Here is a 21,734-nt window from a genome sequence, read left to right as displayed (position 1 = left end):
CATGCCGACATAAGGCTCCGTAAAATGCGCACGTTCCACCATGGTATTCAAAGGATCGCAACGTTGTTGTCATGGCAGCATGGGCATCGGATGCGATGGCGAGCAGGTTCGACGCGAACGAGGGTGACATGGGGAGCAGGGGTGTGACATACATATGTTGTACACACATATATGTATGTGTATGTATATGTGTATGTGTATAAAAGTATATGTATATGTATAAAAGTATATGTATGTGTGTATGTATATGTATATGTATGTGTGTATGTATATGTATATGTATATGTATATGTATATGTATATGTATATGTATATGTATATGTATATGTGTATGTGTATGTATGTATGTGTGTATATGTATATGTATATGTATGTGTATAAAAGTATATGTATATGTATATCATATATGTATATGTCCATGTCTGTGTTTTGTTCATTACCTAGGCTTTGAAGAAAAAATGGCAGGACAGGAAAGGAAGAGAGAGAGAGAGAGAGAGAGAGAGAGAGAGAGAGGGACAGAGACAGAGACAGAGACAGAGGAACAGAGAGAAAAAGCTCTTCTGAGACACGCAGGGGAGGGAGAGACAGAGAAATGAAGGAAAGCGACATCTCTTCTGATTAGTCATTCATTCATTCATTCATTCATTGAGAGAGAGAAGACAGAGAGAGAAGACAGAGCTCTAGAGAGAGAGAGAGAGAGAATGGCCTCTGTGGGTGTGGGTGTGTTTTAGAGAGAGAAAGAAGAGGCACAGAGACGAACTCTGACAGAGTAAGAAGAGTGATAGAGAGAGAGACAGAGATGTCTGACATAGAAAGGGGGGGGGGGGGGGTAAGAAGAGAGAGAGAGAGAGAGAGAGAGAGAGAGAGAGAAAAGAGTACTCTGACAAAGTAAGGAGAGAGAAAGAGAGAGACAGTAGGAGGAGGTTGTGACAGAGAGAGAGAGAGAGAGAGAGAGTCATAGCTGTCAGTAAGTACTCTGTTATGGCGATCAGAACAGAACATCAAAACACCACAAATCCTAATTATAACCCTAAACAGTAAACCCTAAGACACACACACACACAGATATCTGCACGCGGGCAATACCTCCTAATCATCATCTTCTCCTTCTCCTTCTCCTTCTCCTTCTCTCTCTCTCTCTCTCTCTCTCTCTCTAAAAAGCTTCTCATTTCCCCTGCCCATAGTTCTCTCTCTCTCTCTCTCTCTCTCTCTCTCTCTGTAAAGCTTCCTGTTTTCTGCTCAAAGCCCTTTCTTCTTCTCCTCCTGTCTGACCCCTGACTCTCCCCAAACCCTAATTTGATTCCCCTCCTCCTTTTATGCCTTCATTTCCTGGAAAAGTTTCCATGGATCCACGACCTCCCGTTCTTCTCCTCCTAAAATTAGCGTCAACAGGCTTGCTTTTTAAGGCTAGATCTGAGCTCTCGCCATGAGATCCCTGCACTGCACACGTCACGCCTCTCTTTTAACAAACATAAATATATCTTTCTGTTTTTTGACATAATTTCTACTCAACAGAAGACCTAATTCAGCACATATTATCTATCTATTTCCCTCTCTCTTCGATCTAGTCTTTGCCTCTTGTTTGGGGTTTTAACTTTAGGGTTACAATTACAGGGCTTCTCTTCAGATCATTCGCGCTGCTATTCTGGTAAGTATGATCTTCAGAAATGTCTCAGAAGAGGGCATTGTTTTTATGTGAAAGAGAACAGGAAATTTGTTTGTTTTTGGTAACCGGAGATTCTACGTGAAAAGAACAGGAATTTATGTAAGAGAAAACAGGGGATTCTTTGAAGAAGGAAGTGAAATCATATGAAGGAAGGAGCCCTTTATAATAAGAGAACTGAAATTTTATGTGAAGAGTTTTTTACATATGTGAATGAAAGGGAGATTTTACGTGAAGGAAGAGAGGGGTTTTGTGTGAAGGAAGAGAGAGGAGTTTTTATGTGAAGGAAGTGAGGGTTCTTCTTCTTTACAGGATTTTTGTATGAAAAAACAGGGTTTTGTGTGTGTAGAAGAGAGGATTCTGTGCCTAAAGAGAAGAAGAGAAGAGGCATGATATGCATGGGCAACATTGTGAAGATAAGCAGGAGCACAAGTGGCACATGTGGCCAACACAGTCTCATTCAACTCAATTGAAAAATTTCTCTAAGGTTCTCTTCTTCCTCTTCTCTCTGTCTTTATTTTTATTTTTCTTACTATAAGCTTTTATTTTGAAAAAAAACACTCGTCTTTTGTGTACTTGTGTGTAATTCTACCATTAAGATGGGTCTTGCTTAGATTGGGGGGGGGGTTATAGAAATTGTTTGCATCATTAGTTTTTTTCTTTTGTCTTTTTCTTCTTCAGATTATATTTGGTGCACATGAGATTGCTAGATAACTAAGATTTTTTAATGCTGCAAATAAAATGCAGGGTGGGCGTAAATTCGTTATTGGAGATTGTGCACTGTTTCAAGCTGGAAATGCTCCTCCTTTTATCGGAATCATCAGAAATCTTGTAACAGATAAAGACGGGAACTCGAACCTTAGTGTGAACTGGCTATATCGACCTGACGAGTTAAAGTTAGGGAAAGGTGCTTCGATCGACGCGACACCGAACGAAATCTTTTATTCTTTCCATAAGGATGAAATATCATCCGCGTATTTGCTTCACCCTTGCAAAGTCGCATTTCTCCGAAAGGGTATTGAGCTTCCTCCACGGCTTTCTTGCTTTGTATGCAGGAGGGTTTACGATACCACTAACAAGTGTTTATACTGGCTCACAGATCAAGACTACACAGATGTAAGTTGGTTTCTGATATGCTGAAGTGCATAGTATATCACTAATTCAAACAAATGTAATTGACTGCGTATTCTATATTGATTTAATGTACAGGAACATCAGGTGGAAGTAGATCAGCTGTTGAATAGAACGAAACACGAAATGCAAACGAGCACACATTCACCAAGGACCTCTCAACGATCTTTGAGTACACCAACTTCATCCAAGGGAGGAGATGTTGGGAATATAGCTCCTCCTAATCAACACATGAGAAGTAAGAAGAGGGACCGAAGTGACCAAAGTTTGGATTCGGGTAAACGAGAGAAGCTTATCAAGGTGGAGGATACGGATTCAAAAAGAGAAAGTATCATGAGATTCGAGGACTTTGCTGAGAAGGGCAAAGGCCTAAATAGTACATCATCTGCAGAGCAGCTTGTTGAGATGATGATCCAGGAACAGAGCGAGGGTGGTTCTAGTAAGATAACCAATGTTATTACTCATAGAATACTTCTTGCAAGCATCATATCTTCAACAGAGAGGGAAGATTGCCTCAATCACCTTGTTCATCTTGGAAGCATTCCTATTCTAGATGATTGGTTGCAAGAAGCTCATAAGGGGAAGCTTGGAGATGGAAGTCCAAAGGAAAGCGATCGAGTATTAGAGGAGCTGTTGTTGACGTTACTCTGTGCATTAGAGAAATTACCAGTGGATTTGGATGCATTAAAAACTTGTATGGTTGGAAAGTCGGTTAGAAATCTTAAGAGCCACAAGAATGCTGAAATCCAAAAGAAAGCAAGGAAACTGGTAGATACATGGAAAAAACGGGTGGATGAAGAGATGAAATCTTCCGATGAAGGCAAGTCTGGGTTAAACACCACTGCAACAACAACTTGGTCATCATCTAGGCCTACTAACGAAACTCAGAATATCAAAGGGAGTTCAGCCAAGAATGTGAAACTTTCACCAAATGGCTGTGACTCCAGTGGAGATACCAAGTGTTACGTATCCTCACAGTTAGAGACCGCTATGCCCAAGGATAATTCAGTGAAGTCAAACTCAAATGTCAGTGGGACAAATGATACCATGAAGGAGGAGAAAAGCTCTAGCTCTAGTCAATCACATAACAATAGTCAGTCGTGGAGTAGTGGACCACTAAAAGGAAATGGATCGTTGAAGGAAGAGGGAAAGACAGCTTCTGTCACATCCAAGGGTAATAAATCCTCGGGGGCAACTTTACGCAGCCATGTTCAGGCGCATTCTACCAAAAGCCATAATACATCTTTCTCCACAGGGCTTCATAGAGAGACAACAGGGAGGCATAAAGCATCCACAAATGAGAAGAGTGGTTCTAGCTTAGTGGATAAAGGGACAGTTGAGGGCAGTAGAGGTGAAGTTTCGAGCACTCAAAGGTTAATTGTGAGACTTCCCAATCCAGCACGAAGTCCAGCTCCTACTGTTAGTGGCAACTCTTTGATTGATGGAAGCGTAGCCAACAACAGGGGATCTTCACCAGTCTCGACTGATAAGCATGATTCTCTTAACGTGAGTAGTAGAGCTCCTGTTAATTCTCCAGACACTAGTGGGGATGCCAAGTGTAGCAATAGTAACAATATCGATGGTGTAGTGAAAAGAAACATTGATTGTAAAGAGGAGATAGATAGGTCAGATACTGCGAAGTTAGATGACGCTTATTGCAAATCATCTGATGTTGAAGAGACTAGGGAGAAAGATTCATCCGATGCACGCTTAATTTCGTTAGAAAAAGAGCCTGCTGCTTCTGACATTGCTGCGAATCCAAGTCCTAGCTTGAATTTGGAAAGGCAAGCTATCGACACTCCTGAAGGGGGTATTGATCTACTAGCAAACATAGCTACATGTGAAGGTTCTGACCCTGAGAAAAGCTCTGTCAGGGGAGAAAGCTTCCCACAGCATGCTGACGTCAGTATGGAATCCAACATACAAACCAGAGTATCAACTGACCCAGATTGCAAGAATACAGGACAGAAAGATGGTATATATCTTATAACACAACCCCATGGTTGGCTTTCTTTCATTATTCTAGTTATTGTGCTCTAACACAAATTTGCCATGGTTTTAGGTGATAAATCGAAGAAAGAAAGCCCCATGATTGTATCCTCTGGGTCTCTTACTATGTCTGAAAGAGGATCAAATCCTCAGCAGGATGCTGAGATATCAGCAGATCGACCAGGGGAAACAAGCATTGAAGGTTTAGGTAAGGATAAAACCACAGATTATGTTAAAGAATTGGGTTCACCTAGAGGGAAAGACATGAACGATCTTATATCAAGTGGACCTGGTGTAAAACATAAACCTGATGTTTTGATGAGGGAAGCTGACAATGAGGAAGAGGAAAATATGCCCATATTGTCCACCAATACAGGAGATATTAACTCTTCAATGAGTGTGCGACGAACAGCTACTTTCAATTCAGAGGCGTACTTAGGGAAATTTTCTGACGGTGCAAGAGCAATGTCATCTATTTTGAACACTCTTGCAGCTGAGTCGTTAGCAAGAATAGAAGATGGTTCAACCACTTCAGAACAATCAGAAGAAGATGCTCTTGAGGTAGCCAGGCAGGTTGCAAAGGAAATTGAACAGGAAGTGGAAGAGTTAAATAAATCTGAGGTACATGACGCTATCTCAACGAGCCTTTCCAATGATGAATTGAAAACTGAGATCACTGCTGCTAAGTTCATGGAAAGTAGCCTTACAATCCATGATGCTGGTGTGAAAGACATCGGAACTGAAAGGCCAATAACTGATGAATCGCATGCTATTGCCGATGCTATGGATACAGAAACACCTGGAGAAAAAAGAGAGACCGATATACATAAGATCTCCACAACGAGCGAAAGAGAAGTACATGAATCTTCTTCCAAACTCGATCATAAGGAGAATATGAGGGCAGATCTAGAAAGTGTGCCTGATTGTGGTACTGATAACATGGAGAACAAAGATGTGTGCGATAGGGATGTACCTGCGATTGTACTAGAATCTACTGGTCCAGTCACTCCAGAGCTTCCGGCAGTGGATGATATTGCTCCATTATCAACTGGTAAAAAGCTGTGCCGTAATGACATGGAAAGGCCGATATTTGATCTAAATGAAGGGTTTGCAGCAGAAGAGGTTCTTCATGAAAATGAAGATTTCTCTAGTTCTTGTCCTGCAATAGTTTCTTCTGATCCAATGTTAGAGACCTCTCATCAAACTGGATCAATAGCAGCTCCAGTTGCAATTCTTTCAGCATCAAAAGGGGCATTCATACCTCCATCTAATCTGGTGAGAACAAATGGAGAGCAAGGCTGGAAAGGCTCTGCGGCTACAAGTGCATTCAGGCCTGCAGAACCACGCCGGGTTGCTGAAACTTTGCAACCATCTCTTGAGGCTAACACCATTCCAGAAAAGGCAGATTTTGTTGCGAGTGGTAAACAAGCAAGGTTCCTAGATATTGACCTTAATGTTGCAGATGAAATAGCGATGATAGAAGATTCAACATCTCTTGCACAGGAACCAGCTCATAATCTTCCCCTTGGTTCAACAAATGAGAACCCTAATGCAAATAATGGTGCTTCACCATTAAGGCCTGAATTGGATCTAAATAGACTGGATGAAAGTGATGAGAACGTCGGTCCTCAGGCCTCTGTTTCCAGACATGTACCCCCAGAGACTAGTAGCAGTATTTCACGAGTGATCCTAAACTTTGATTTAAACGATGGGCCAGAGGTAGAACAAGCTCTTGTAGAAGAATCTCCACATCAACATAAGAATGTTGAGAGCAACAACAATCCAGTCCTCATCGGAGGAATCAGGCCAAATCCAGATTTAGTAAGTATGAGTCCATGGTATTCTCATTCCAGTAGCTCTGTGCCAGCAACGATGATGATTCCAGGATTTTCATCAAATAGAATGGAGATAGCATACCCTGTTCTAGCAGCAACACCAAGTAGAAGAGAGATAACATACCCTGTCCTTGCAGCAACGCCAAACAGAAGAGAGCTAGCATACCCTGTCCTTGCAGCACCAACAAATAGAACAGAGTTAGCTTACCCTGTTCTGGCAACACCAAGTACAAAGCCAATGCTCAATTCGAGCCAAAACCTTGGGCCTTTCAGTAGTGATCTATATCAGGGAGGAAATTCGAGTGGTCTCCCTTACTCTACAACAGTATCGCCCCCATTCTCTTATACTGGATTTCCATTTGGAGCCGGGTTTCCTATTACTTCGGGATCGTATAATATGAGCTCAAATCCTCACATGTCTTCAGCAAATACAAATTCACTTCCTTTTCCAATGGGTGGTCCACAACAGTTATTGACTCCTGGTGGAGTTGTCTCTCCATATGCGAGGCCATACCTCATTAGTAGCATTGGGGAAGCGCAACAAATTTCGGACTCGAATGCTGCTTGGGCCAGATCTAATCTAGACTTAAATGCTGGCCCAGATGTAGGTTATATTAATTCAGATGCCAGAGATGATGGACATAATACTAGAGTTTCTTCTGGAATTCCTCAATTATCATACCAGCAAGGTACCTCATCATCGAGTACGGTTATAAAAAGGAAAGAACCAGAAACTGGATTTGATCAGTATAGTAGGTCTGGCTTCAAACAGATGACATGGCAATAGTTTATTTATTTATTGTAGTAACTGGTGAAGTTAGGTTTTGTTTAAATGAATGGTTGAAAGCAGCAGATGACATAGGCAGAGGATTTGCCTTGTCCTCGGTGTCCATGAAGTGTGAACATAAACGGTTGATATTACCTACCTCAATGTTGGTTGGTGGTGAAGGCTAGAATGAATGTGTAATCTCACTGTAAATTTGGAAAATTTGCTACATGCATTTCTTTATTGATTCGATTTTTGTGATGGTAATCGTCTGTGATTAGTTTATGATGGTGGTAGTATGATTACCTCTTCTATGTGGTGTTATCTTGTAGGAACACAGGATCTTATTTAAACATAAGAAACCCTGTTTTGGTAATTAAGAGTTATTAACTGTTGCCTTAATTCAGAAGAGCCATCAGTAACCAAGTCAAGAACTTACAGAACAATAGCTATCTACAGTTAAATTACGGGAGCATTTTGATTATCTGAAATTAAGGTAATGGCGAAACTATCACACAAACAATGCCACATGTAACATACTGTGGTCATAGAATGCATATTTTGACAAAGGAGCTTGTGTTATTGTACTGATGATTATTGCAATCAGCAAATGTTTATATTCAACCAATATGACTTTAAATTAGGGTTGATGTGAGTTAGTCTTTCCCTCTCTCTGAACATGCACTTTCAAGATGGTATATGTTAAGAAATCCTCTCTTTGAACATGCACTTGCAAGACAATAGGTTAAGAGACCTTTTTGTCCGATCAAAAAGTTTGCAAGACTACATCTAGGTTCTGCAAAGAGTTTGAAGATACAATATATAGTGATGCAAGAAGTGACCCTTTTTCTACCTTTTGTGTTATAAACATCAATAAATATATACAAATAAATAGATGGGTAATAAGTAGTTATTGTATCACGAATCATGAGATGATATCATAAGATCATCAGCATGTAGGAACAATGGTAAGAGAATTGAGTGTACAATTCATTCAAACATTGTGGGCATGACATCTTGAGGTGATACTATTCATTCAACCCTTCATTTTAACAGTAAAATTACATCACCAACTGAAAGATAATGTTAACTGAATAGAATTAAATCATCATCATCAGTGATCACCATACCATCTGCCAATGTTACATATTTGGTACACATCAGTATACATCACACTTTGAAGAGCCAAAAGGCAACATTAAACTTCGTGCATTGAACGTCTTAAGACATATGAGACAATTCTAGCTAAATAATAATTTATATTATGGTGGGTGGGAGATACATACCTAAGAAGTTAGTAAGAACTCATTTAATCCTACTCCAATGATGCAATAAAATATGCTCAGAATTAGATACACTTAACAATAATGATTTGAAATGGACACCTTTACTGAGTTGTCATCAATTAATCAGGAAATAATTCATTTATGGTATAATTGACTCAAACTTTAGGGAATATCATTTCAAGGTACAATCTTCATCACGTATATTGAGGTCATTCACATAGTTTATTATTTGAAGAAGTCTTCAGCACATTATTGGCTGTTATGATCATTTCTGGCATAAGACTACAACTTTAGAGAATGTCAATTCAAGGTACAACCTTTTTTATGGATATGGAGCCCATTCACAGAGTTTGATAAAATCATCCTTGAAGTTCTTCCCTTCCATTTTTCTATTTCCATTACATAGTTATATGATATATCCACATCTTGATTTCAAGGATCATCTTGCTCTAGGTTCACCTTCTTGATCAGAATGTTTTCCACTGAACCTGTATCTTAGTGTCTTTTAGGTCTGTAACTTACAATTTCTATAAGCGGAAGAGAGCAGTAAATACACATTTTAGGAAGCCAATGGCACAAAATGAGGATTTCCATGGTAGATATACGGCATGGAAAGAGTGATTGTATATGTGGAATGAAGTGGGGGGGGAAACCCCAATGAAGGCAAGCAAAACCACCAAAACTATAATTTGAGCACACAGTATGCTTAAACATCTGCAGGTGGCTCAAAACAATGCTCATCACTTCACACAATCAACCACTCACCATGGTTTTCTGCTGCAATCAGTTCCCCTCATACATCCTTCAGGCCCGGGTCCCCCTAACCTTAATGGCTTTAATTTCATCTTAGTTCCCGCAGAGGAGTGCTCAGTCCGATTTCCCATCACAAGACACTCACAAATATCCCAATAAGCATCATGAAATAATCATAAAAAAAAGACTGGCGCAAAATGTGGTTTCATGGAGCCTGATAATGTTTCTCATGTACAAGACATCCTAGAACACCATTCTTGATATTCTGATATATGCCAACCACCTGGGTAGTACCAATTATCAAACACTGCAACAGAATGCTATAACCATCACCATAATATACTATATACTGCCCCAAAATCTTTAAAAAAAGAGTGATAGCAAATTGGTACAGAATGTCTTTGAGAATGTCTTCCAACAATGTAGAGGTAAAGAAAAGCTTGATATTTATACTATATAAACAACTAGTTATTGTGGTGGTTTCAAGCGAAGGCAGTTGTCTGCTGCTGCATGAAACAACTCCCGCACTTGCTGCAGTTCCGAGTCTGCATCCCACATCATGATTACATACAGTAAGAAAAAAGACATTGTAGTATGTACTTATGAGTCGAGCACAATTTAAAACTATCACAATGCATACCAACAGATTCAAGTTGCCTTTGCAGCTCAACACCGACTTCCTCATTTTCAGCCTGGGTGAAATTGCAAAAGTTAATCACATTTAACATTACTTGCAAGAAGATCTTTAAAAATAAAACTGTTCAAAAAGAATTGTGACAAACATTTTAGATATCAATTCTTACTTGCAGTTTTGCAATTAGCTTGAGTTGTGCTTCTTCACCTTCTTCAGTGATAGGTAAAGCCCCCACCAGAGCATCAAACTGCACATGCATTGTTTAAAACAAAAGCTTGATATAATTTCACCTTTTAATGCACATCAATTATACCATGACGCATTATCTAACTGCTGTGTGCATTCATTCATCCATGCACACCTTTATGACATGCACAACTAGAACTCTTGACCTACAAAATACAGCATAAACAGAACCCCGAGGATGAAGAGAATAAGTAAAAGGAATATCACAAGTACAATTGCAATCTATCTTAGATAAAAGGCTACGTTCATATTATCAGTATCCTACAGTAGTTGCTTTTAAAATGAGACAATAAGTAGATTTTTTTTTTTTTCATATCTGTCATCTCCTGAAGTGATTTAATAACTTTTAAATCTCTTTGAATATCTAGTTTTGCTAAACATAAGACTTATTTCTTTGCTTTATTCTTGGTTCTGAACTTTAGAAACTGAATAAACCTGCAAATAAATATGCAAAAAACTCAAGTACCTCCTTCGCAGCTTGGAGAAGCTCTTCTGCCATAGCTATCGGTTGTTGGGCAACTGCCACATTAATCTCTGAAGAGGGAGGCTCCGGATACTGTTGTGAAAGGCGGGATGAAGGAGCATCTCTCTGAAGTGTCCCAACCGTATTGAAAATTAAGTATGCAATCTTATTCACCTGGTCTTGTAGCTGTGAGATGATGTCCATAGGTCCTGCTTGAGATGTTCACCACTATTATTGTTACTTACACCTAGGGAAATTTAAGAAACATTGAAAATTGTATGCAATTCCCCCAATTTTCTTCAACAATCAGTGCAGCCCAATGAGAAACCTCAATGTGCTAGACACGCATGTACACAAAGACTTTGGTCACACATGGATATGAGCCTTTCCTGAATGATGTGATAATCTAACAACCTAATCAAACATTTTCATTAAATCAAAGACTCCAATAAGTGTGTTGTCTTGTAGGTACCATAGACGTAGGAAGGTTCATGTGATATGTAGGTAAATGAAACTTGTGCAAGAGCACTTTCTTGTGTTGTAGTCAAGATGGGAACCTCGCATCTAGACATGTTTTTTCATCCAAATCAACAAGCAGAAAGCATAATGGAAAGCCTCTTTGCATTCCAAGAGAATCACCATGCATGATCCCTTAATGTGCATTGAGCAAGACCTCATACCATTGCTAGGATAAAACATTTTTCATATACATGTTTGCTTTCAATCATCACGTACCATTTATAGAAATTATGCTTGATTGGGTAGAATTATTTGAGCTTGAGTTAATCTATTCACTGTAGAGTTTTGCTAAATATACTAACAAAATCCCATTCATCCACTTGTGTTATGATTTAACAAGGGTATTGTGGTGTGGGACTATCCTACGAAAACCATGGTAAATGCTCAATAATTGGCTTATTAATGTGTTGACGAGTTATTTGGTTTTTACGGCTTACCAATAGATATTGTTAGTGATCGAGATTCCAAGTTTACTCGTGACTTTTGGACTCATGTCTTTAGGAAGCTAGAAACTAATTTGAACATGAGTTTCATAGGTCTAACTAAGATTTTAGGGAATCACATATATTGACAGACATAAAAAAGTAAATGACCCTAATCAAGCGTCTTCATATTTGAAGAATTAAAAATACATTCAAAATCTTTGTGCTGTAAATTCATTGCATTTTAGAACTGTTGTAATAAATTTAATTTTAGGGAAAACAAGTTCACATTGTTCATGAAAGCAACAAGAAGGAAAGAACAGGAAGTGCAATTATTTACCTGCAAATGAGGGATTGACGAGCAAACTATCAGTTGTTTCAATTGATGAGGCTCCTGAACCACGATTGTATAGACATAAACGAATAGCCTTCGGATGAAGACGTTTAAAACCTCTGTAATACATACGAAAATGCACATTTTTAGATGCCTACAATTTCGACCAAAATCCAGTATTAATCTCATCCTAAAATTATGTTCCTCCAATTATTGTAGACGTTAACTCCATTATGTTGCTCAACAATGTCCGTCAAATCTTCCAGAGGTGAATTTCTGTGAGCACTAATTCACATGAATCCAGAAAAAACCGTTCATATCCCAAAATAACTTTTCCTATCTTGTATCTGACTATTTAATAGTCCCAATACTCATTAATAAAATTAACACTTCTATCAGTTGCAATTAATAAACATTCATTATCACATGGTATCAGAGTGTTCAAAAAACAACAGCAATCAGAGCATTCAAAAATCAACAGCAATCAGAGCATTCAAAATCAACAACAATCAGCACGTTCAAAAAATCAGCAGCAGCAGAAACAAGAATAAAAGAACAGCAACATGAAACGACGACAAAAGAAGTCATCAACATCACAAACTACTCACTATAAGAAACACTAAATTTATAAACTCAAAATTTACTTCACAAATAAAAGAAAACCAATCATGGCCACAGTTGAAAACCCAGACATTGTTGCTGCTACAACACCCTCCTCCACATCAGTATCTAGATCTATTCGAATTGACAAACTAACTGGCGCTGCAAATTATCGTCCATGGCAAATACAGATGAAAATTTATTTGCGCAGATTACATCTATTGGCATACAGATAATGATTCAGAAATTCCAGCATGGCAAGATAAGGATTTTGAAGCACAATCCAAAATCCCATTCCATGTAGCAGATTCATTTATGTATCTTATTTCAAACCAAGAAACCGCCAACAAAATGTGGGAATATCTAGGCGAACAATGTGAAAAGACCGACACAATTCATGCCATCCCTCTGTTTCGTCAACTCACAACCTTCCACATGCCAGAAGGTTGCGTAATGGTGGATCACATGAGCCTGAAAGGATATGCTAATAAAAAAGTTTAATGATATTGTTGAGAATTAAGAAATAAATAAGGATGTTGTTTCTCCCAACCATCCTGGAGCCAAGGATTTGAGATGACCCCTAAATCCTAGGGGTGCCCATACCACTATCTATGGTCTAGAGATGTACCTTGCCACGAATTAGATGCAAGCACCTTGGCGCACAAACTTTGTCAAACCACCAAAGTTTTAGAGTCTCACCAGGGAGATGATAAAATGAGGTAGCTCCAATATTTATATATTAAGCAAAAGGCCCCTTGATCACCACATAGGTGCCTACGTGTTGCTAACCATGCTAGATTGCCTCAAACCATAGGATAATTATCACCACTTAGGTGCCTATGTGTTTCTAAACATGCTAGGGTGCCTCAAACCATATTTATGATATATTAACCTTCCCGTTTGAACCTAATGCTATGTCCATAACAAATAATTATTGAATTCATGTCATGAACTTCGAACCAAAGCTTGAACTTGCTCACATGCTCAAAAGATGCCTAATTCGAAAAGAGCATACGGTTTACAAATAACGCCATGGCCTTTTGCATAATTGAGCCTTAGGTTAGGGGCATAGGCAGTGTCAAGAGTCAGGGAAATGTTTCAATTCATGCAAGCATCAAGCACCCTTTCATGCCCATGATATCAATGATGAGCAATGTTCTCAGCCCAAGCAAGAGTAGTTTGTGCATTGTTTGGTTCTTCACCTTCAAGAAGTTAGTGTTTTACATTGTTATGTTCTCCATTGTGAAACGATGGAACTATCATCCTCATAACAGAATGCACATCAAGCACCCTTTCATGCCCATGATATCAATGATGAGCAATGTTCTCAGCCCAAGCAAAAGTAGTTTGTGCATTGTTTGGGTCTTCACCTTCAAGAAGTTAGTGCTTTATGCTGTTATGCTCTTCATTGTGAAACGATGGAATTATTATCCTCATAATAGAATCCTTGTAAGTGTACCATCTACTCAGGAGGTATAGTGCTCTGCTCAAGCAAACCCTCACTTAAAGACAAAACTTTCGTGCGAATTGAGTGGCTAAAACCATTTGGGTTGTGAGTAGTTACACTACAGAGAATTGAGCATTGGTAATTTGGGAGGCATATTCTTGGTCTCTCTTTCAGTGGGGTTTCTTAGTTGAGGAGGGGCCTACCTTACTCATAAATACCAAAGTGACATCAAATCAAACCAAGGTATCAAGATCAATGCAACAACAGTTGAAGAATGAATGTTTGATGGTCTCCTCTATAACATCGACACAAGCTAAGAGTCTTCTGAAACGCATAAAAGTAGGTGACATAAACCAAGGGACCATTCAAGAAAATGGTACAAGGTTGAAAGTTAGATAACCTCAAGAACAACATTATTCATGAGAATGGTAAAAAGGTTGGTTGGAAGTTTGAATGTAAAATAAGAACTTTCTACAAAGAGTAATAGAAAGATGAATGGAAGAAGAAATGTATTAGAGTTCACAAGGAGACTCTTCTGGCCACTAAGATCAAAACATGCATTTATAGCTTATTTGATGAATGAAAATTAACATGACCAAATGGAGATTGTAAAAGGGATACATATGACAAGTTTGGTCATGTTGATAACCCCAAAGACTAGTGGGACATCTCACTTCTGTTATATTATTACACATAAGGAGTTCCCCTATATGTGGTGGAGTTCTGTTAACATCTATGTCCTTGCTCAGTTCCAATGAGGACGAATATGGTTCAAACTTCAAACCTCTCTCGAAATGTATATGGCCCCACAACTATTATACTACGGAGTACATCTCTTTGGATGTAATGTTCGTCTCACTTTATTTCCCTCCCACATAGCTAGCAGCTATGCATTCCGAGCAAGGTACATTTTTGGTCCAAATCGTTTTGTACGGGTACAAAATCAAAAGGTTTAATTAGATTCAGGTGGCCATGGGGAACAGCCAAAGCCCCAAGGCTTCAAGTTTTAGCAAAAGATTGAGTTTAATTAGATTAAGCATATACTTGGAAAAAGAGCGAAAAACATCTAGCAAAAGATTGAGTTTAATTAGGTTAACCATATACTTGGAAAAAGAGCTAAAAACATCTAGCAAAAGATTGAGTTTTAATTAGATTAACCATATACTTGAAACAGAAAAAATAGGCAAAATACATACCTTTAGATCGTTGAGCAGGAGATGTCGCGCAATCGGTGAGCAGCAGGGATCATGGGATCATGGGAGCAGATAGCAGCAGGAAATCAGATTTTACAGAGACACGCTCAAAGAGGGAAAACAGAGGGGGAAAGAGAGTTTTTTCTTTTACCTTTTTATTTTTGTGTTTTTTACAAAATTATATAAATAGCCGGTTCAAAAAATATGTATGAACCGGAAGAGATTCCAGTAGGTTGGAAAACCCGGTTGTCCCCCTGACATTGGCCGGGCAAAAGTCCCAAATGTATGTAACCAGAATGTTGACACTTTGTTCTTGTTCTTGTTCCTGGGACACTTTGTTCTCGTTCCTGTTCCTAGGACAGAATGAATGTTTCATAGTCTTCTCTATAACACCGACACTAAGCTAAGAGCCTGACATGGGAAACCCGACCAAGTGATATTGGTAGCCCGAGCTCAGGGACAGGTGGCCCCCCTGTCTATCGGCACGAGACACGCGAGTAAAGCCGACTTAAACGTCAATGTAGACTTACTGAGTGACCTCAAATTATTGTGGATCCAATAAGATCGTCGTCGTCGTCTGCAATAGTAGGAGGGCCCCTAAGGAAGGCGAGATGATAGAATATACCTACCATTGGTGGTTTTTGTTAGGGGTATTTCCCACAATTTCATGAAACCCGAGAACCGGCCCAGGTGAGGTGACTGAATATACCCACCGATGGTTTTCATTAGGGGTATTTCCCCACAATTTCATGAAAAACAGAAAGCACCTAGAGAGGGTGACAAAAATATACATAGCCATCATCAAGGGTATTTCCCACAAAATCATGAATTTTGGAATCAGCCCATACGAGGTGACAAAATATACCAATCGGTGGTTTTCGTCAGGGGTATTTTCCCACAATTTCATGAAAACTGGAACCAAACCAGACAACAAGGTGATAACATATACTGATCGGTGGTTTTCAACAGGGGTATTCCCCACAATTTCATGAATTTTGGGACCAACCCATACGAGGAGACAGAATATACCTAACAATTTCAATAAAACCGGAATGCACCCAGACGAGGTGATAGAATACGTATACCTACCGGTGGTTTTTGTTAAGGGTATTATTTGCCACAATTTCATGAAAACTGGAAAGCACCTAGATAAGGTGATAGAATATACCTACCAATGGTATTCGTCAGGGGGTATTTTTCGAAGAAACCAGAAACACCCCAGACGACGTGACAAAATACCGGTTTTTCGTTAGGGGTATTTCTTACAATCTCGATGAAACCGGAAATCACCCAGACGAAGTGAAAGAATACCGGTGGTTTTATGTCAGGGGTATTTCTACAATTTCGACAAAACCGGAAACCACCCCGGAAGGGGAAGAAGGGTATCCTGGTGGAATTTCCCAAAACGCAGTCTCGCAAATTCGGCTTCGATGATCAAGAACAAAACTTCCCCTGCAGATTTTTGTTCTTGGGCCGCCATCGCCTCCACCTTCTTCTCTGCAGAGTCAGTGCCATGGACTTCTCCTTCACCCTGCCTGAACTGCGAGCAGAGCTTCGAGCCTTAGGCCACGATGGAATTCCTGACCATCTCATCCTCACCTTCCTGTCTCAGCTCAACCTCCCTGTTCCTCCTCCTGCACTCTCTACTTCCCTACCTCTCGCCATTCCTCATCCTCCTCCTTCTTCTTCCTCCTCATCCGCTGATGAATTCGACACGTCTTCGTCTTGCAGCGATTCCTCCTGGCGCAGCCATGGTACCCTTAATCAAGCTTGCGCTGCCTTTTCTGATCGAGAATGTAAACAGATGTTTAAACGGCTTGCAGGCGTGGAAACCGAGGAAATTCTAGGGTTTAATGGTCGCAACGTTCGTGTAGAGGACCAGTCTGAGCGTTGCCTGTACAAAGCAAACCGTCACCGACATGTTGGCGATGGCAGCAGAAGGGTTAACAAGGAAGATCACAGAGAAATGAGAAAGCACAAGAGAAGCGTACACACGGGGAAGATGACTATCCAGGATAAAAAGAGAGAACGGGAGAGAAACTTATACGCAGGGAAGATGAAAATGGAGGATAAGGCAAAGAGACATCATCGGAAGAGCAGTTACACAGAGAAGATCATCGACCATCATTGGATAAGAAAAGGCGATGAATACATTAGACCTATGCATCGTCGCAAAGATTCGAGCGGAAATGGTGAGACAATGTATCATGAAACTGGAGAAGGAAAAGACGAATACGGCTTTGGAAGGTCGAAGTCGCCGAAAATGGAGAAATCTGTCGATCTGAAGAGCAGCAAGAATGAGGCGAAATGTGGTGGCTTGGTACAGAAAACGGAGAATTGTGTAGATACGAATAACTGCAGAAATGAAGGAAATTGCAATAGCTTGGGTACCAAGAAGATGGAGAAATATGTAGATACGAATAGCCGCCAAAATGGAGCGAAATGTGGTAGCATCACAGATAAAATGGTGAAATCTGTCGACGTGAAGAGCAGTAATAAGGAAGCAAAATCTGATACTTTGATGTCCAAGAGCAGTAATAAGGAGAAATTTGTTAATATGAAGAGCAGGAAGAAAGAAGCCGAATGCGGTAACTTGACAGGGGAAGTCGAAGATTGTGGTAAAAAACTTGAGGAGTTAGCTTTGAGCCTTGGGAAGAAACCATGGTTGCTTGAAACCATGAAAGATTCAAACATGCCCGAAGGTGAGAAGCTTGAAGCCATGTCTGCACAACCAACTGTTCATATGAATTCCTGCACATCAATGGCCATGTCGAAACCAGTAGAAGGATCTCTTTCTTCTTCTTCTTCTTCTTCTTCTTCTTCTTCATTATCGTCATCGTCATCATCTTCTTCTTCTGCATCCACAGAGATGACTTCTTTCATATCAGAGTCAACTACTGTCTATGAGATCAATTCTGAGGTGTCAGAAGAGACCGCTGTGTGTGTTAGGGAGAGTGACAGATGTGAAAACAGTACAGCAGCAGGTATTGATGAATGCCGAAAGGCTGAAAACAGTACAGGATCATGTATTGATGAATGTCAGATGGAGGCCATATCCCCCCAGGAAAGATCAAATAGTGTTATACTTTCTGCATCATCCACACAGATCCAATGCTTTCAAAACCCTGATAACCTGACCCCTACATCACACCGACAAATGGTTACTCCAGATCCTCACCATAGCATTACAGGTTTTCCTGATTCATCTGCAATCGATTGCAAAATGTTGGCTTCTCATCGAGGGATTGGGCATGGAATAAGCATAGAAAAGGTTAGAGTAGACATGAAGGATGGAATGGATCCGATCACTATCAAAGGACGCGATGAGGTTGAAGAAGCTGATTCTCATATTGAAACGAGCACGATTGACAATACCCCTCATTCATCTGAGGGATTTTGTGACTTCGATCCATCTGTGTGCAGCAAATCAAGCTCAGGGAGCTACCAGAATTCAAGTAAGCCTCTCACATTTGTGGCTCCCCTGTCTTGGCCATCCCTAATTCGAGCAATCCATCAGCATGGAACAGCCTCGTTGGTTGTTTATGCATGTGTGTATGTTATGTATGCATGCATGCATGTGTCAGCATTAGATGTAATCATCTATGTATGTTATGCATTTATGTGCCAGCCAGCATTAGATGTATGTATGTATGTATGTGTGTGTGTGTGTGTGTGTGTGTATATATATATATATGTATGTATGTATGTATGTATGTATATGTATGTATGTATGTATGTATGTATGTATGTATGCATGTGTCAGCATTAGATGTATGCATGTATGTGTGTGTGTGTGTGTTTAGATGTATGTATGTATGTATGTGTATATATATATCATTGTAGGTATAGTGCATTGGGATTACTCCTTGGTTGTTTATGCATGTGTGTATGTTATGCATGCATGCATGCATGTATGTGTCAGCATTAGATGTATGTATGTATGTGTGTGTGTGTGTATATATATATGTATGTATGTATGTATGTATGCATGTGTCAACATTAGATGTATGTATGTATGTATGTGTATATATATATCATTGTAGGTATAGTGCATTGGGATTACTCCACATTCCTCTTCAAATGTTTTTTTTGTCACAGGAGACGTGAGGATCAACGTAATCTCGCCAAAACCATCAATTGGCTCACCTTTGTCAAGGAAACATCGGCCAAACGGTCAACGGCAAATGAAAAGAGGTGGGAAGATCGATCGTGTCGAGAGGTGAGCATTTTAACGACATTGAATGTTGTTATCAATAACTAATGATTTTACACGTGAAAGGCATATTTACAAGGTGAGGGTGGTGACCCAACCATACCCATACCCATATGCTTCTACCCATGTTGATCCACGTCCACTTACATCATTTGCACATATGCACCTACACACATTATTGCAAAGAACCCTCTAGTAGTTATTGACATCAATGAAGTGTGATAGTTATAACTAATGTGGGGGAGAGTGTATGTTGCATATAAACGCACAATTTGTGGCCTACACATTCACAATACACATAGCTTTACATGCAAATGTACATTAGTATACACATGTGTGTGTTTGATACATTTAGTTTGAATCTTTGCCTCAAAGTTGAGATGATATGCAGATTCGCTGAGATGCAGAAGGTATGGAAGAAAGATTCGTTCTTGGTTTCCAACGATAGAGGAGGCAAAAGGAAAGGGGTACCAAGTTTTCATCACGTCTTCTCTGCCCTTCACACCGACTCTTGTGCGATTGGAACAAGATAACTACAACATATCCCAATTGGATTGGATTGATGAATATGTTTGTGAAAGAGTTTTCCAAATGTTTTTGACTACTTGTAATAGTGAGAAGATTATAGAAATTTCAACGATCTAGATGCGCACATATAATGACACATTTTAAAGGTTATTTTCAAGGAAAGTAGATATTTGGACGGGAGTTCTTGCACCCAATAATGTTAATCGATTGGCCATGAAATCGTCTTTAAAGCACTAGGCCATAGTTCGATCTTATCTACCTCTATAGTTCATGAGAGCAAAAAATTGAACATTATACCCTTAAGGATCCAAGAGAACAAAATTATCATTACTTTCAAGTGGTTAATTTTTTAATTAGCTTATTTTTTAATTTTTTAATTCTGAAGGTGACATAGCTTTGTGCTTGGTTTGAAACAAGTGAAAATCTTATGAACTTTTACAAAGCTCGAACAATTTTTCTTTGTGTAATGTGGATATATATATATATATATGTATATGTAGATTATTGCTATCTATTCGAAACATAAACTCATTTTCCGTAGCTATTCCATTATTAGTTTCATAGCACCAAGTTTGATGATACTATTGATTTCAATTCCATTCATGAGAATGACCCTCAAGGCTTACTAAATGTTTGTTGCAAAAATCAATCATGTCATGTGTGATAAGATTTACAGTGATACTTCAAAGCGTGAGAAACTATGTATGAACTTCTAGATTAAAAGTTTGGCCTTCTCACCAACTATACGACCCAAAATAAAAACTCCTTGATTGCTTAAATTTGATAAATCATATATGAGAAATAAGCCAAATTTCAAAAGTATTGTATTAAAAACTCCTTGTGTTGTGCTTAGATCAAACTAATGCTATTATTGAAAATAAAGAATAAATAAGCGAGAACGTCTTTCCTCCTGACCACCCCTAGGCAAATGATTTGAGGCTATCCCTAAACTTTGGTGGCATCCCACACCACCATGTATGGTCTAGAGATTTACCTTGGCGTAGATTCAATGATAGGCATCTTGATAGAAGAGCTTCGCAAAACCACCAAAGCCTCAAAGTCTCCCTAAGCAGATGATAAAATGATGTAGCTAGTCCCATGTTTATATCTGAAAGCATAAGGTCCCTTGACTGCCATGTAGGTGTGTACATGTTGCTAACCATGCTAGGTTGCCTCAAATCCTAGGATAATTATCCTTCCTTGTTTATTTATGATAAATTAGCCTTCCCATTCGGTCCTAAAGCTATGTCCATAACACCTTCTTAAAAAAACAAAAATTGTTTAGCAACAGGGTACACTTAACCTTAGGTGGCGATTCAAAAAGCTAACTTTAATGGTTTAAGGGTAGGATACATGGGAATTTGGTTATCTCAAGACTTGGGACAAACCTACAATGACTATTTACACGTGAGGATGGTGGTCACAGAGCCTAAGAAGTTTAGCTATATAAAGGGAATTGACTTCCTAGTCCCTTCATTTTGACATCTCATTGATATTATAACACGGTGAACATATGCAATGGTATAAGATCCCAACGGTGTCTCATATTTGCCTTTTGCCTTGCACTCGAGGGCACCTTAAAATAGTTTGTTTCTGTTGTTTCCTATAATTAGTATCGAGTGTTAATTTTGCCCAAACACAATAAAAGGGATAGAGATAATTAATGACCAAGCAATTATTAATATAATTCACTTAATGACCAAGCTCATAAT

The 21,734-nt window shown here is 39.3% G+C and overlaps 3 protein-coding genes across 5 annotated transcripts; 2 read left to right on the top strand and 1 right to left on the bottom strand.

Moving 5' to 3' along the window:
* Positions 1-1,536: 1,536 nt before the first annotated feature.
* LOC147861251 (uncharacterized) lies at positions 1,537-7,631 on the top strand. 2 transcript variants are annotated; one of them, XM_087323784.1, is made up of 5 exons: positions 1,537-1,648; positions 2,013-2,150; positions 2,411-2,779; positions 2,873-4,769; positions 4,857-7,631. In XM_087323784.1, exons 2-5 carry the CDS (start codon positions 2,058-2,060, stop codon positions 7,403-7,405), a joined length of 4,908 nt encoding a protein of 1,635 aa, XP_087179910.1. In that variant the 5' UTR covers positions 1,537-1,648; positions 2,013-2,057; the 3' UTR covers positions 7,406-7,631. The 2 variants fall into 2 exon arrangements, with proteins under 2 accessions (XP_087179910.1, XP_087179911.1); XM_087323785.1 differs by having other exon boundaries at positions 1,630-1,648; positions 2,016-2,150.
* A 1,980-nt stretch (positions 7,632-9,611) lies between these two features.
* On the bottom strand, positions 9,612-15,397 carry MED21 (mediator 21). 2 transcript variants are annotated; one of them, XM_087323202.1, is made up of 6 exons: positions 15,285-15,397; positions 12,048-12,160; positions 10,770-10,975; positions 10,227-10,304; positions 10,064-10,115; positions 9,612-9,968 (listed from the first exon to the last, which is right to left on the bottom strand). In XM_087323202.1, exons 3-6 carry the CDS (start codon positions 10,968-10,970, stop codon positions 9,892-9,894), a joined length of 408 nt encoding a protein of 135 aa, XP_087179328.1. In that variant the 5' UTR covers positions 10,971-10,975; positions 12,048-12,160; positions 15,285-15,397; the 3' UTR covers positions 9,612-9,891. The 2 variants fall into 2 exon arrangements, with proteins under 2 accessions (XP_087179328.1, XP_087179330.1); XM_087323204.1 differs by lacking the exon at positions 15,285-15,397 and adding an exon at positions 14,292-14,447.
* A 1,364-nt stretch (positions 15,398-16,761) lies between these two features.
* LOC147861249 (uncharacterized) lies at positions 16,762-20,354 on the top strand. Its single transcript, XM_087323241.1, has 3 exons — positions 16,762-18,736; positions 19,380-19,500; positions 19,886-20,354. The coding sequence occupies exons 1-3, from the start codon at positions 16,795-16,797 to the stop codon at positions 20,025-20,027; spliced, it is 2,205 nt and encodes a 734-aa protein (XP_087179367.1). The 5' UTR covers positions 16,762-16,794; the 3' UTR covers positions 20,028-20,354.
* The last annotated feature ends 1,380 nt before the right edge of the window (positions 20,355-21,734 follow it).

This window comes from Azolla caroliniana, unplaced genomic scaffold, assembly GCF_043228905.1.
Source record: "Azolla caroliniana isolate FFs.n. ecotype wild unplaced genomic scaffold, voAzoCaro1.0.p SCAF_8, whole genome shotgun sequence".
Classification (NCBI taxonomy): Eukaryota; Viridiplantae; Streptophyta; class Polypodiopsida; order Salviniales; family Salviniaceae; genus Azolla; species Azolla caroliniana.
This window is presented reverse-complemented; position numbering and strand designations above follow the sequence as displayed.